General features: G+C 47.8%; 1 protein-coding gene across 4 annotated transcripts in view; it reads left to right on the forward strand.

Annotated features, from left to right (window-relative positions):
- LOC117042747 (pre-B-cell leukemia transcription factor 2) overlaps nucleotides 1-16,121 on the forward strand; it is a 41,805-nt gene that overhangs the window by 19,013 nt on the left and 6,671 nt on the right. For 3 of the 4 annotated variants that reach the window (XM_033142380.1, XM_033142381.1, XM_033142382.1), the window contains exons 3-7: nucleotides 7,534-7,778; nucleotides 9,433-9,623; nucleotides 14,091-14,226; nucleotides 14,491-14,635; nucleotides 15,065-15,153. In XM_033142380.1, coding sequence (XP_032998271.1) covers nucleotides 7,534-7,778; nucleotides 9,433-9,623; nucleotides 14,091-14,226; nucleotides 14,491-14,635; nucleotides 15,065-15,153 — 806 coding nt within the window. The remainder of the gene's footprint in view (nucleotides 1-7,533; nucleotides 7,779-9,432; nucleotides 9,624-14,090; nucleotides 14,227-14,490; nucleotides 14,636-15,064; nucleotides 15,154-16,121) is intronic. The other variant, XM_033142383.1, reaches the window with a different exon arrangement.

Below are 16,121 nucleotides of genomic sequence, written 5' to 3' on the forward strand. Positions count from 1 at the left end.
CAAACCACCATCAACCCCCAGCCTTCCCTCCAAATACAATAAGAATATCAAGCAGTTGACATAGTTTTGCTGTTCCCGTATTGCAGAGGGTTGGACTAGATGACCCTTAGGATCCCTTCCGACTCCGCAGTTGTATAATACATAATTCACAGCAGTTTGACTTCACCCTCGGTGCCGCACTCTAAAGACTGATGGTTGCCAACGAAATTTGCAAGGTCTGTTGAAAGCATTACTGAGATAATCCATGTCAAACTAGTTCTTATGAAAATCCTGAACGTGGATTTTATTAAGATACAGGGACCCAAAATAACATGCTTTTAGGTAAAACATGTTGGCCGGAGCTGGTGGGAGTTGTAGTTTGAAGCGCCAGGTTGGGGAGCCCTCCTGCAGAGGTAGATTCACACTGATAGTTATCGCTCAGGCTCTGCTGGGCGTTCCTGCCACTCCTCAGCTGTTAACACTCGGCCGTAGTTTGGTGTTGAATTACTGCTGGAAGTCCAGCGGTCGTTTGCAGCTACCTCCCCAAGGATGCTTGAAAAACACAGTCGGGATGGCTCTGGATTTTATCTTCGCAGCCAGAGAGAGGTGGCTATTTATAGTGCATCCTCTTAAAAAGGGAGCAGCAGGGGAAATACCTTCTATTAGGACCAAGTGGAAACATCGCAGAGACCTAAACTGGTGCACGGGATTATGGGATAGCTGCAGGGGCGTATCAAGGCGGGGCGTAGGGGGTGGGCCGCCCCAGGCTCCATATAATGGAGGGGATAACAAATTATCAAGGAAAAATTACTGCCCTACTAGGGCAGTTCATAAAAAAACTTTTTTTAAAAAAATGCCTGCTCCAAAGGTCTTATCTTACTATACTAGGGATTATATAGCTATATATGAAATTTCATGCATATCGGTTAATATCTTGACCCTCCTCCACCAAAATAGCTGTTTACTTGGCTGTTTTCCTATGTCGTGAAGGCTGAAATTGTTGTGGTGCACTTACTGTCCCCAACCCTAACCCTGTGGAAAGCCATCTAATTAGACTTTAATTTGGAGATGTTTTTAGGAGGTAATTTAATTATTGTTTGATTTTATGCCAATGTTATGTATCTGATGTTAGCCACCCTGAGCCCGACTTCGGCTGGGGAGGGCAGGATATAAATAAAAGTTTTTTATTATTATTACTTGTTGTTATTCCTTTGTAAGAAAATATGAAATAACGTAAAACCATTTTTGCAGGGGGGGAATCAATGGGGGGGGGGTCGACAAGAAATTTTCTGCGCCGGGTACCACCTGACCTTCCTATGCCTCTGGGTAGCTGATCCTCTCTTCACCTTGGGGGACTGTGAACGGGAGATTTTGGTGTAAGCCCCACCCATGCGTTCTAGCACCTCATGCAATGTGTGGAAAGGGGGAGAGCATGCTAGGAGCAAAAGGTGCTGACTTAGATCATTGGGGCATTTAGCTCAGGGTTCACACACTGTGTGCCACGGCCCAGAGGTGGCCACGAGTTTCATTCAGGAGGTCCACAGCGTGTCTGTGGTGGGCTCTTCTGCTGCTTCGTCATTCTTGGAATCCAGATATCTCCCGGAAAGGTGAACAGGATGTCCCGGAAATGACTAGGGGGAAGTGATCCTGAGGCATAGCTGTTAACTTCTTCCTTTTTTTAAGGGAAATTCCCTTATTCCGAATAGGATTCCTCGCAAGAAAAGGGAAAAGTTGACAGCTATGCCCTGAGATCATCTTCTGAGGCCCTCCTTTGTGTGCCGCCTCCTTGAGAGGTCCGGAGGGTGGCAACATGAGAACGGGTCTTCTCTGCAGTGGCTCCCCATCTCTGGAATGCTCTCTCCATGGAAGTTCACCTGGCACCTTCATTACACACCTTTAGGCGCCATGCAAAAACATTCCTTTTTAACCAGGCCTTTGGTTAATCCGATTTACATCCTATGCCTTTTTAAAACGTGGTTTGTTAGGGTTTTTTTTTGGAAGGGGGGACTATTGGGTTGGTTTTTTAAATTTTTATTAGGTATTTTGTGGTTTTATATCTTGATTTTATTCTGTGAACCGCCCTGAGACCCCAAGGCACAGGGCAGTATATAAATTCAATTAATAATAATAATAATAATAATAATAATAATAATAATAATAATAAGGGGAGGAAGCACTTGAGAGAAGTGGAGAAGATTGGAAGCCAAGTTAACGGGAGGCTGGAGATAAAAGTCTGAACCTTAACTCTGTTAAAAACCCTGCAGCATCTAGTACAGTGCATTACATCTACTATAGCAGTCAGAAAAATCATTTAGTGGTCCTCAGCGATTTCTAAGGGGAAATATTTGGGAACCGCAGGTCTACACTGAATGGCAGTGGTTCTCCAGGGTTTCAGGAAAGGGAGATGCTGGGGATCGAACCTGGGACCAGTGTTAGAAATTAGCCAGGTGTGTTTTGTGACAGGTGTGGACCCAGTTGCGACCATGTGGAAATCTCTAGGTGCCAGGCTGGTGACTGGGGGAAGCAAAATGTCACTTGGAGAAGGATGCGAAATTTTTTTTTTTCTTGAAGCTTGAATTTGTTTTATTCTTGATTGTTTTGTTTGATGTTTTAATGTGTTGTAAACCGCTTTGAGATTTGTTCTTTAAAATATAAAGTGGCATAGAAATGATAATAATAATAATAATAATAATAATAATAATAATAATAATAATAGCAGCGTCTAGACATTCCATTGTGGTGATTGCAACCTAGGTTTAAGGTGCCATTTGGCGATGAGAGTACCTGAGTTTCTTACACTGCCTAGGATGTTCTGCACACAAGCCAAACCATTCTGCCCTTAAGCTATGCTCCTTCCTGTATCTTCCCCACTTCCCATTGCCCTCTGCTACTTGGAGTATTAACTTCTGAAGTGGAGAGCCTTTTTCTGCTTGTGTAGGTTCTCAGCTTGATTTAGTCCCCTGACTGTCCAGGGTCCTAAATTGTGTAGGGGAGCTAGATGAGTAAAGCAATCTCCCCTGCTGCAGATATTTTGCCTTCAGCTGGTGGAAAGTAACTAGGGGAGGGCAGAGTTAGTGCCCCACTCTCCATTGGGGCAATCGTAATCTCCCGGAGGATTAGAATCCCAGAATGGGCCTCAAGAGGCTCATAAATCTTCGCTGCAAAAGGGATGCCTGTTTGTCCTGTGTTGATAACACAGCTGTGATTATAGTGAGGTATTAAAAATAGCAGCCGCAATAAACAGTCTTAAAATACACTGGGTGATAGTTTAACATCATTCAAATTCGGGGCAGATTCATTAAAATCCTTGCACTTAAATCACTCAGTGATGTAGCTGCATAGCCTCCATACTTAATTACTTACTTACTTTATTTACTTATTTTTGCAATTCATCCCCAAATATGAGTGGGACTTTGAACCTTGTTCACCCTCCTGCACATTAGCAGAAAATAATAATAATAATAATAATAATAATAATAATAATAATAATAATAATTTATTGATACCCCTGCCCACTCTGGGCGGCTTCCAACAGAAGTAGTTGGTTTTTCTCTTTGACATCTGGTGGGAGGGCGTTCCACAGGGCGGGTGCCACTACAGAGAAGGCCCTCTGCCTGGTTCCCTGTAACTTGGCTTCTTGCAGTGAGGGAACCGCCAGAAGGCCCTCGGAGCTGGACCTCAGTGTCCGGGCAGAACAATGGGGGTTCTCACTGCGAGAAGCCAGGCTACAGGGAACCAGGCCAGATGTCAAGGAGAACAACAACTACCAGACTTTTAGAAGACATCTGAAGGCAGCCCTGTTTAGGGAAGCTTTTAATGTATGATTGATTATTGTATTTTAATGGTTTGTTGGGAGCCTCCCAGAGTGGCTGAGGAAGCCCAGCCAGATGGGCGGGGTATTAATAATAATAATAATAACTATTATTATTATACCAGATGGAGCTGATTAACAGCTGCCTTGGACACAGAATTAACCTGCGCCTCCATGGACAGCAAAAGGATTTATTCCTCCCCCCCTTCTCCTCCCCCAACTTAAATATGTTTTCACTGCAGGAGAAAAAAACTGTAGGGAAATAGCAGCAAATTCACTCCCCTCTGAAATGAACGTTCAAGGAGCAAAAATTTGATACTTTATAGTAGAAGTTAATACGGGGTGAACTACTGTTTCAATGAGAGTACCTGCCATGCCGGGGATGTGGGTAGTGCTGTGGGTTAAACCACAGAGCCTAGGGCTTGCCGATCAGAAGGTCAGTGGTTCGAATCCCGGTGATGGGGTGAGCTCCCGTTGCTCAGTCCCTGCTCCTACCAACCTAGCAGTTCAAAAGCACATCAAAGTGCAAGTAGATAAATAGGTACCACTCCGGCGGGAAGGTAAATGGCGTTTCTGTGTGCTGCTCTGGTTTGCCAGAAGTGGCTTAGTCATGCTGGCCACATGACCCGGAAGCTGTACGCTGGCTCTCTCAGCCAATAAAGCAAGATGAGCACCGCAATCCTAGAGTCGTCTGTGACTGGACCTAATGGTCAGGGTCCCTTTACCTTTACCTACCTTATGCCAGGTAAGCCTATTTGTCTGTTTAGTGTGTTATGGACATACATAAGGCAATACTGTTATGGACATACATAAGGCAATACTCTATTGGCAAGAGTTCTAGGCGGTTTGCAAATTGGGTTGCTCTTCCCACTGGTTAAACATATTTTTTGTGTTGCTTCAGAAACCCACCAAACCTCTTCAACCAGAAAAGAGGGTTGGGTGAAAGGCACATGGGTGTGCACAAATGTCCTGTAAAAACAAGACTTTGGAAACTTAAACTGAGAGGTGCCGGAAGGATCAACGCTTGTCCTTTCTTTTCCCTTCCCGAGTCAAGTGATATTTATCTGTTTTGTTTTGGAAAAATCCTGGGCAACTGTGCAGTTTTCAAAATGCTGTTCACTACATCTTGCCAGGTTAAAGTCGCTGTATTCAGCATCATACATTGTATAGTTCTTTATAATCTTATTAGAACTGTGTTAAGAACAAAACGAACAAAAAAAACCCAAGTACTTAGCTACAGGGTTTTCTCCCATGGGATGAGTTTAGTTTCCCCTGGCCTTTGCCAGTACATTTGACAGATGTACTGTGTTTCAAGCAGTTGTCAGTGGTGCATCTCCCCACCTCATGCTTCTATAGGGACTGCTTTTTTTAATGCATGCATTTAGTAGATGATTAGGCAAATTATTGGCGAATAAGGCTACCAATGGCTACTAACCATGATGGCTAACATCGTCCTTCCACTGTCTAAGGCCGTATGCTTCTGAACGTTTTTGGAAACCGCAGGGGGAGGAGAGAGAGGACTATTGCACCCAGGTTCTGCTTACAAGTTCGCCATAGGTATCTGGTTAGCTACTGTGAGAACAGGATGCTGGCCTGAACTGGTAGCCTCTTGTATTCTCAATGCTTGAATTATGAATTGCTTGAATTATGGAGCAGAGAATTATGGAGCAGAGGGGGCATCTGCCTCCCTTTTGTGGAACCCCCTTAGTTAGGGTTCTAGGAAAGTGCTACAGTGGGGGCAGGATTTGGCTGAAAAGGACTGGAATCGGTGGCTGTGCCTGTGGCTAGTTGTTTTTGTGAAAGCCCTCCCGCCGCCTCGTCCCAATCCTGCCCCGTGTTAATACCGGTATTTGTGAGGGGAAAACTTTGCCATATTGGGGTGGGCTTATTGGCCTCGGGCATCAAAATATCTCAAGCCAATGCTCCACTTAGTCTGCCTCCCAATTTCCCTCTGTCCTTTTCTGCGGCTCACATGGGACTTTGAGGCCTGACCAGATGGAGCGTATTTTCCCTGGCTCCAAGCCCCCATTTTGCCTCCTGCATTGGAGGGGAGACTCTGGAGGAGTTGAGGTGTGTGTAAAATAGCTGGTATGGTTGCTTTTATTGCTTTTCTCACTTAGGCCTGCCTGGTAACTCCACCGCCTAATCTCTGCAGTTTGTCAGACACTCTGTCATGTCCCCCCCCCCCAAAAAAAGTGAGTTTACTATGTTATGCCAACTGCCTCCCGAAAGCTACATTTGCCATATTTAGGGCCTGCAGCCACCTCAGCACAACCCGTTTAAAGCATTGCAATAGATGCCACATTAAACAGTCGTGGGTGGCTTCCCTCAAAGAACCCTGGGAACTGTAGTTGGTTACGGGTGCTGAGAGCTGTTAAGCCACTCTGGGAATTGTAGCTCTGGGAGGGGAATATACCACTTTAAACAGCCATGACTTCCTGCAACCCAGACCTACAATTCTCAGAGTGGTTTAATAAGAGCTTGTCCCTCTTCCCAGTAACCAACTACAGTTCCCAGCTTTCCTGGGGAAGTGGGGAAGCCACAAGTGTTTAAAGTGGCCTGAGAGTGCTTTAGCCGTTCGGTGTGAACAAGGCCGGTCTCTTTAACAGGACTTTGAGGCACAGCTATGGGCCAGGAGATCCTGTCTGGCGCTGGGCCATGGATTTGTGCCCAGCAAAGCTTTCTTAAAGGGACAGGAGTAGGCAAGGTGGTTTCTCGCTTCTGGTTTTGTTGTTGCTCTGGCCAGTTGGCAGCCGTTTACTCCTTTTTTAAACATTAAACTGGCCCCCTGCTGCTGCGCTGTGTTTTAGGGGCGGCCTGACCTACAGACGTTTGGCGGGTGAAGACACCCGGCTGCTAAATATATGCGAGATCAACAAAGAGTCTTGCGACACGGGGGGGGGGGGCAGGGGGCGCATGCCAGGAAGAGGGCTATTGCTCCCCTCTTAATATTTGACCATATGATTGATATTTGACCATATCAATGGTCAGGGTGGGATGGGATGATCGGCCACCCTTCTTGAATTTTTGTGTGCCTTTGCTTCCATCGCCAACATTCGTAGGGTCTTTGGGATGGGGGGAGAGCAGGAAACACCCAGTGGGCCAGATTGAGCTTGCCACCCCTGCCTTTGAGAGACTTGGCAAAATAATTAGGGCCTGAAAGCTCGTGCCATAATAAATCAAGTCTAGGGTGCCGCCAGAGTCTTGGTTCTTTTTCCTACTTGGCTGCCCCTTGGAAAATGCAGATCAGGTGGCAATTCAAAGCCAAAAGAGCAGAGCCAGTCCCCAAACGGAGGCAGTTTTGACATTGGAGGTGGTGCTGGGGGGTTGATTTAGGGTGCCCTCCTTTTTTCCTTTCTCTCTCCTAGGGATCCTCAATACGTTGCTTCTTTGGCTCAACCTCGGGCCTCTTTTCTACTCTTTCTTTCTTTCTTTCTTTCTTTCTTTCTTCTCTCTCCGCTCCCCCCCCCTCCCCAATATCTCTGTGTCTGCCTGCCAAAAGTTGCTACCCCTTTTCTGGGCCCGCCGTCGCCGTAGCAACGACCTCAGGGTGACCTAGTCTCCTGCCAAGCGACAAAAGAGGAAGGAGGCACCAGGAGGGGGAGGGAGGAGGGGAAGCCCACCAAGGAAGGGCAGGAAAGGGGGGTGGGTGGGAATGCCTGTGTGTGTGTGTGTGTGTGTGTGTGTGTGAACATGGCCGCCTCAGCGTTAACTCCTTCCTTTCCCCTGTGTCTGCATTTTAGGACTGAGCATCCGAAGCTCCCAGGAGGAGGAGCCGGTGGACCCCCAGCTGATGCGCTTGGACAATATGCTGCTGGCCGAGGGGGTGGCCGGCCCAGAGAAAGGGGGTGGGTCTGCGGCAGCAGCGGCCGCAGCCGCAGCAGCAGGGGGGGTGTCCCCAGATAACTCCATTGAGCACTCCGATTACCGCAACAAGCTCTCCCAGATCCGCCAGATCTACCACTCGGAGCTGGAGAAATACGAGCAGGTAAGGATGTTGATGATGCGGATTATACATACAGGTGGTCTGCCATACATATGTTGTATGTTGTATACATATGGACTATGTATATATGTTGTATACATATGGACTATGTATATGTATATGTTGTATACATATGGACTATGGCAGACCAACATACATATCGAAACAAAATAGAAAATTCTTTCCAGTAGCACCTTAGAGACCAACTTGAGTTTGTTCTTGGTATGAGCTTTCATGTGCATGCACACTTCTTCAGATACACTGAAACAGAAGTCACCAGATCCTTAAATATAGTGAGGGAGTGGGGAGGGGTATTACTCAGAAGGGTGGTTGGAATTGGTGATCAGCTCATAGGTGTGGAAAACCTGTTGACGGCTGCAGTTAGTCTTGCAGGGAAAGGCAAGGGGTGAGATGGCTAAAGATAGCTTTGTTATGTATAATGAGATAAGAATCCAATGTCTTTGGTCAGACCAGGTTTCTCCATGGTTTTAAGTTTGGTGATTAGTTGCAATTCAGCCACTTCTCTTTCCAGTCTATACATGGTATTCCTGTCCTGCGTTTCTCCCAAGTTGGATCTCCCGGCGGCTTCCACCGTTCAAGGACACCCATTATAAAATGCAAAAGCAAGCCATTTAACAATGAATAGTTGGAACCGCATCGAAACACGTTTTTGGGGGCGCCAGTTTAAAATCCAGCTTGCTTGGCAGGCGATTGGCGGCACAGCAGTTTTCAAAGGCCTGTCTGAACAGGAAGGAAATTCTTAGTATACATAACAAGGAGGGAGACAGACCTTCCTAACCTCTCTTGGGAGCAGTGTTGGAAACTCAAATGTATAAACTAGGTGCCAAACGGCACCTTAAATCTAGGTTACACTCATCACGATGGAATATCTATTTGCCAGGAGGTTGAAATGGATGACCATTGGGGTCCCTTTCCAGTTCTATGATTCTACGATTCTATAAGCTCAACTACATTGCTTGATTGTCGCTTGCTCTTCCAACAATGCACTTGTGCCAGTATGCAAAAGGAGAAAAACACGCAGTGGAAATGGAAATGGTATTAACTATGGACTTAAGGCAGAGGTTTTTAAACGGTGGTTGCCCACCTGGTGCCCAGAAATCTACTTGTCGTCGCAATTGGACCCATGCCAGTAGCAAAACGTACCTGGCTAATTTCCAACACTGCATGGGAGGGAATTCCATAATATTGGAGCAACCCGGAATAGGTTTCCGCTCTCGCCACCTCCAAGCATGAGTCCAACGTTGGTGGGATCAAGAGAAGGGGCTCACCCAAGGGTCTTAGCACCTGGTTAGGTTCATATAGAGAGATACGATCTTTCAGATAGCCTGGGATAAAACCAGATAGGGCTTTCTAGGTCATAACCAGGTAAGGATGTGATTACCATTATTGCTATTATTTATTAAATTTGTATAGCACCCTTAATCAGAAGGTTGCGGGGTGGATCACAACATAAAAATGCAAAAGGAGAACTAAAACTACATAACATCTGGGTGGGGCAGAGGTCCCTACATTTGCATTAGGAGTTGGAGGCAGGGATTTTTTTGGGGGTGGGTTATTAATTTTCCTTGGGTTTGTGTATTGGAGCTCCTACTCCTCCAACTCAGCCTCTTCCCCTTTCCCACCTGCTCCTCGTCAGGCCTGCAACGAGTTTACGACCCACGTGATGAACCTCCTTCGGGAGCAGAGCCGCACGCGCCCCGTGTCGCCCAAGGAGATTGAGCGCATGGTCAGCATCATCCACCGGAAGTTCAGCTCCATCCAGATGCAGCTGAAGCAGAGCACCTGCGAGGCTGTCATGATCCTGCGATCCCGCTTCCTCGATGCCAGGTTACTACTTCACCTATATACGAAGTGGTTGTTGTTGTTTTAACCTTACCCTTTAGCTGGGAAGGCTCCCCAGAGTGGCTGAAAGGGATGGGGAGGGAAGAGAGAGGCGGAGAAAGCAACCTCAGGCACCGGGTCTCAAATTCACAGTTCCTACAATGACCAGCGGAATAGAAGTTCATGGGAATGGCTGTCCCTAGATGACAGTTGAGGCAAGCTGGTCTCTCACCAGAGACGATGGATTGGCCCCACTTCTTTTCTATTCCCTGCTCTGCAGCTTCATGCAGTGGCTGTTACTAGGGTTTTTTTTCCCTTTAAGGGTATACAGTGGTTGGCTGGCTATGTTGGACATGCCACAAATTGGTGCTGCCATGTTCCGTTCCTTCTGCCAGCTTGATGGAGTCAGCCACCTCTGCCTACCAGGAAAGGAAAGCCCGTGTCTGAGTTTTCTAGAGGAGGCAATTAATAATAAAGTGGTACCTTGGATCTCAAACGCCTTGCGAGTCAAACGTTTTGGCTCCCGAACGCCGCAAACCTGGAAGTGAGTGTTCCAGTTTGCGAACGTTCTTTGGAACCCGAACATCCGACTCTACTTCCGAACGTTTTGGAAGTGGAACGGACTTCTGGAACGGATTCCGTTCGACTTCCAAGGTACATCCTTACACAGTCCTTCATCGATGCCTGTTTTTAACTTTCTTAAGGGTTTTGTTGTACGATTTCTTCCAAGTTTTTATTGCTATATACATTGCTTTGATGTGTATATTTTTATGGCACAGTGGCATATAAATAAACAAACCTTCCTTGCAGGAAAGGCAGGTGGGATGCATTCTGGCTTCATCTAATGTGCAGCAAAGGGATCCTGGGTCCCTGTGCTGAGCACTAGCTGAAACCTCCCTTCCCAATTTGCATTCTCCCCTGAGGGAAAGAGAGGCAAGGAGTGTGTTGTTGGGCATTTAGCTGGTCTCTTAGTACTGATGGGGCACTGCCCCACCAACCTCAGCCTTGATTCCCCCTAGACAAGCATTCCAAATTTGCCACCAGGTAACCAGCCACTTGCGACCAAGTGAAGGTGCCTTGGCTCCATGATGGCTTCTGTCATCTCCCCCATCTGGAGATGCCTGCCCGGAGATCCTTGGATCTTGACTGTTTTCTCACTCTAGCAACACATCCTGTAGAATTCTATCCATTGTATTTTATCTGCACAATCAAGGACAGATTTCAGGAACCAAAAAGTTGTATGGGAAAATACGACTTTGGAGCCATCTTTCCCAAAAAGGGCAACTAGGCATTCCGTTTTGGCGACTGTAACCCTGGTTTAAGTGGCCATTTGGCACCTAGCTTATATAACTGTGGGACGTGGGTGGCGCTGTGGTTTAAACCACCTGACCCTAGGCCTTGCCGATCAGAAGGTTGGCGGTTCGAATCCCCGCGATGGGGTGAGCTCCCGTTGCTCGGTCCCAGCTCCTGCCAACCTAGCAGTTCGAAAGCATGTCAAAAAGTGCAAGTAGATAAATAGGTACCGCTCCGGCGGGAAGGTAAAAGGCATTTCCATGCGCTGCTCTGGTTTCGCCAGAAGTGGCTTAGTCATGCTGGCCACATGACCTGGAAAAACTCTGCAGACAAAATGCTGGCTCCCTCATAATGCCAGTAAAGCGAGATGAGCGCCGCAACCCCAGAGTCGTTTGTGACTGGACTTAACGGTCAGGGGTCCTTTACCTTTATATAGCTGAGTTTCTAACACTGCCTGCCCTTCTTATGCTGTTGCTTCTTTTCGGTCTTGGCAGGAAGGACGGTGACAAAACTTGAATAAATTGACTCTGGTGCCCCCTAGAGTTGGTCTCCTTGCCTTCTGCCCTACCAGTCCGAACGGGCACAAGCTACTGCTGGTTGTGGGTTGTTGCATCCTGCCAGCACCTAAAATCTCTTGCTTAGGAGAGGCAGGAAGAAAGCCAGCTGCAGCTGCTGCCTCTTTAAGGGGTTCAGAGCTCCTTTTGCTTCTCTGCCCTGTGAAAAAGACCAGGAAGCGATTCAGGCCTAGTGCTGGTTAGTGACACTCAAGAGTAGGAAAGAAAGATCAAGGTCTGCTGGCTTGACCTTTGTGGCCATACAGCTGCCAACCCAGTCCTCGTCCTTCCTTGGAACCGGAGAGAGGGGCAGGGGTCAGCACAAAGCTCCCATTTCCTCCGTAGCTTTGGAGTTGGGAGGAAGGCTTGCTGTGGCGAGCAGAACTGTTGAAACTTGATTTTGCTAATTTTTAAAGTTGCACACTGCCTTTCAATAAGTATTTCCAGAGTATTTCATGGTGTTTGGTTGTGGGTGTAGTTTTTGGTTTTTTTTAAAAAAGAAAAATAATAAATAGACATTAAGCGAACGATTAAATAAAAGAGAAGGGTGAAAAACGGCAGGATAAAACATTCCACCAGGATGAATTTTTCACCGGGGAAAATCAATAATATTGTCAGAGGTAGCATATGCCTCTGAATAGCAGGTGGGAAGAGCTCTGCAGCACTCAGTCTAGGATTCCCCATGACCCTTGGCTTGACCCAGCAGGGCTTTTCTTCATGTTCTTCTATTCTTAGAGAGGATTTCACCTTGCACAGAAAAGCCATTGATACAGGCTCTAGGCAAACCTTGCTGGAGAGAGAATTTCATAAGTGGGGCTTCACGGCCCATTCCGCCCTGCAGCCGCTTCATCTTGAATGTTCTTTCCGTAGCATGACCCCAGGCAAAGTATTGTATATTTCAGTGCTTCCTCCACATTAAAACTCCACCTGTGGAAATCTAGCATGTTAGGGGAATGTGTTCTAGGGCAGCTGTCCACTCTTCATTAGTTAAAATTTTGCATCAAGTTATAGTTCAATTCCTCTGCCTGTATAAATCATGCAAATTGAGCACATGTTTCTTTTTGAAATCTTTACCTTTTCTCGGCATAATTCTGCATTTTCTGGGAGCCCCAGCCACTGCTGTCATCTGACTCCTCTCAAAGCCCATCACCAGAGCTCTCTCCTGCGGAAGAGGAGGAGGAGCCAAGGGTCAGGGATGCTGGGCAGAGACCCAGCAACACCAGTCATAATAATAATAATAATAATAATAATAATAATAATAATAATAATAATAATAATTTATTTATACCCCGCCCATCTGGCTGGGTCTCCCCAGCGATCAGAGGGGGAGTTGCAGCTTCCGGCGCCAGCACAGCATCGGGGGGTCAGGAGACACAGAAGACGTCATTTCAGGGCGCCGAGGCTTTGGTGCTGGGCGGGAAACAGGAGAGGGGCACTTCCGGATTCTGCAAGTGACTTGAGCGGTCATGTTTTTAGCTAGCTCTGCACTGTAAATAGTTGTGCACAATAAAGTAGTCTTTAGTGTAAGAGGACACTGTCATTACTCATGAGCAACACCGTGGTGTACCCTGACACATACCTTTAGGAAAGATGCTGTAGCCATAAGGACTAGATTCCTGTCTTCTTAAAACAACATAAAATAGAAATCTCTGATTCAGAAGAAGCCGAGTGGTGCACCAAGGGTGCACAGTGGACTGTTTCGGTACTCCTGCAAAACCTCTGTATGCTTGTATCAGGCCTGGTATCTGGCCAAGCCTCTGCCCTGACATGCATTGACTTGTGCATGTTAGTCTCCCACACAAGCAGGCAACAAACAAAACACACAAGGGATGTTCAAATCATGCAATTTGTCAAGTGGCACAGCGCTAGGAGGGCTGTGCCACACACATATAGCCCAGCCTCTCATTCTCCTCGCGTCTCTTTAACTTTGAGGGCCTCTTGCAGATTCCACCTTCTTGGGGGTCTGCTGCACAATGTAGGCCTTCAGGGTGGCGGCACCTGGCCTGTGGAATCCCCTCCCATCAAATGTCAGACAGACATGGCCTCTGTTGTCATTGTGGCGCCAGCCAAAGACCTTCCTCTTCCTACAAGCCTTTTAGAATCATTGAATTGTAGAGTTGGAAGGGGAGCCCAAGGGTCATCTAGTCCAACCCCCTGCAATGCAGGAATCTCAACGAAAGCACCCATGACAGATTAGCCACCCAGCCTCTGCTTAAAAACCTCCAAGAAAGGAGAGTTCACCACCCCTCATGGAAGTCTATTCCACTGCCGAACAGGTCTTGCTGTCAGAAAGTTTTCCCAAATGTTTCGTTGGAATCGTCTTTCTTGTAACTTGAAGCCACTGGTTCGAGTCCTACCCTATGGAGAGAAATGTGGGGCCCGGAATTGTTTTTATCATTTGGCATCCTGAGCTCCTTTTGAAGGAAGGGTGGGGTACAAATTTAATAAATAACAATAGCCCGATACCTGCAGGTAGAGGGCGAAATACAAATTTCATAAATAACAACACCACCTCTGGATTCCACATACTGCACACCCACCCCACTGCTTACCCCGACTGCCTTTTTTTTTCCTCTTCCCAAATTGCTGCATCTGCAAACCCTTCACATCCCTTTTTCGCTCGCAGGCGGAAGCGGCGCAATTTCAGCAAGCAGGCTACGGAAGTGCTCAATGAGTATTTCTACTCACACCTGAGCAACCCTTACCCCAGCGAAGAGGCCAAAGAGGAGCTTGCCAAGAAGTGTGGAATCACAGTCTCACAGGTACCAGGGTGTGTGTTGGGGGGGTGGGTGGGGTGGGGTGGGCAGGCCCCAGGCTGTGCTAGAGAGGCCCCTGAGTATGGGACAGGGTTGGCTGGGGAGGGGAGGAAAAGCTCATTGTTTGGCTGACCTGTCAATACATAATCCCCTTCCCTCCCCTTCCTTCCCCACCCCTCTTTTCCCCCCCTCATTCCCTCCCCGCTTCCCATTCCTTCATGTTTGACCTTCCCTCCCCCCCCCACTTCCCCCCTCCCTCCCTCCTTCCAGGTCTCAAACTGGTTCGGGAACAAGCGCATCCGCTATAAGAAGAACATCGGCAAGTTCCAAGAGGAAGCCAATATTTACGCCGTGAAAACGGCTGTCAGCGCCGCGCAGAGTGGGGGCGACTCCCCCAACACCCCCTCCTCCGCGGGTAACTCCCCTCCCCCCTGAAAAAAAAGCTCCGCCACACCCCATGTTGGTGCGGGAGTCCTCCTCGCTGGGGTTGGAGAAACGTGGAACCCTCCCCTCCAACATGCGCTGGAGTTCCCGAAGGAGATCCCTCCAACACCAGCGCCCCCGCCCCACTCCCCCGTGGTCAGTGTGTGCGCCCCATTCGGCGCAGAGCGGCGAGGTGACCCCTCACACCCCGCTCCCCCACACGCCGGTGTTTGCGTCCCCCTGTCGGCCTTGGAGTAGCCAAGGCTTCCTCCCGCAGGCAGGTCGTCTCGGCTTGCTTCTTCAGCTAGTTGCCTTTTGCAGTGGTGTTCACCTTTTTCTTTTCTCGAAGCAACCGTGCGTTCCACCCCCAGTCACCCTGTTGCTGTCTTTCGCTCCCGCCCCTTCCTCTCTTTTCTGGCAGGCTCCGGCGGCTCCTTCAACCTCTCCAGTTCTGGGGATATGTTCATGGGCCTTCAGGGTCTGAATGGAGACTCGTATCCCACATCACAGGTCAGTTCCTTTCTGTCCTGGGACGGCTCGGTGCACGCTCTAGTTATCTCCCACATGGACTACTGCAATGCGCTCTATGTGGGGCTGCCTTTGAAGGTGACCCGGAAATTACAATTACTCCAGAATGGGGCAGCTAGACTGGTAACTGGGAGCGGCCGCCGAGACTATATAACACCGGTCCTGAAATACCTACATTGGCTCCCAGCATGTTTCCGAGCACAATTCAAAGTGTTGGTGCTGACCTTTAAAGCCCTAAACGGCCTCGGTCCTGTATACCTGAAGGAGCGTCTCCACCCCTATCGTTCAGCCCAGACACTGAGGTCCAGCTCCAAGGGCCTTCTGGCGCTTCCCTCACTTTGGGAAATGAAACCACAGGGAACTAGGCAGAGGGCCTTCTTGGTAGTGGCACCCGCCCTGTGGAACACCCTTGCATTCTAAAAGTCAGCCCTCTGACTTTTAGAAGACATCTGAAGGCAACCCGTTTACAGAATTTTTAAATGTGTGATGTTTTATCCTGTTTTTAATATTCTGTTGGGAGCCACCCGGAGTGGGTATAAGTAATAAATTATTATTATTCCGAGCTCGGGCTAACATGATGACTTCCAAATGTTGTTGGACTGTTATCTTCCATCAGCCCTAACCAGCAAGCATGCAGGAAGTTATAGTTCAACAGCATTGGGGATCATCCTGTTAGCAACACCTAAGATCCAAGATGGCGGCCTTCTGGCTTGGTAGAATATTTCTGGAGAAGTTAAAGGGGTGGAATTGGAATACGGAGTCCATCGTTTTTAAAGCTCTCATGCAAGTGTGGGGAAACTGGCCCATCATCAGCTTAAGGGAACATGGCGTGTGGCCATCTGAAGGACCACAGCTCCCCCACTCCTGCCTAACTGTTTTTTTTATTAAAAAAAACAGCACAGGGCTGTAAACTTTTAAGTTTAATCAGCAGAATGATACATAAATCTTGA

Source organism: Lacerta agilis, chromosome 2 (assembly GCF_009819535.1).
Source record: "Lacerta agilis isolate rLacAgi1 chromosome 2, rLacAgi1.pri, whole genome shotgun sequence".
Lineage (NCBI taxonomy): Eukaryota > Metazoa > Chordata > Lepidosauria > Squamata > Lacertidae > Lacerta > Lacerta agilis.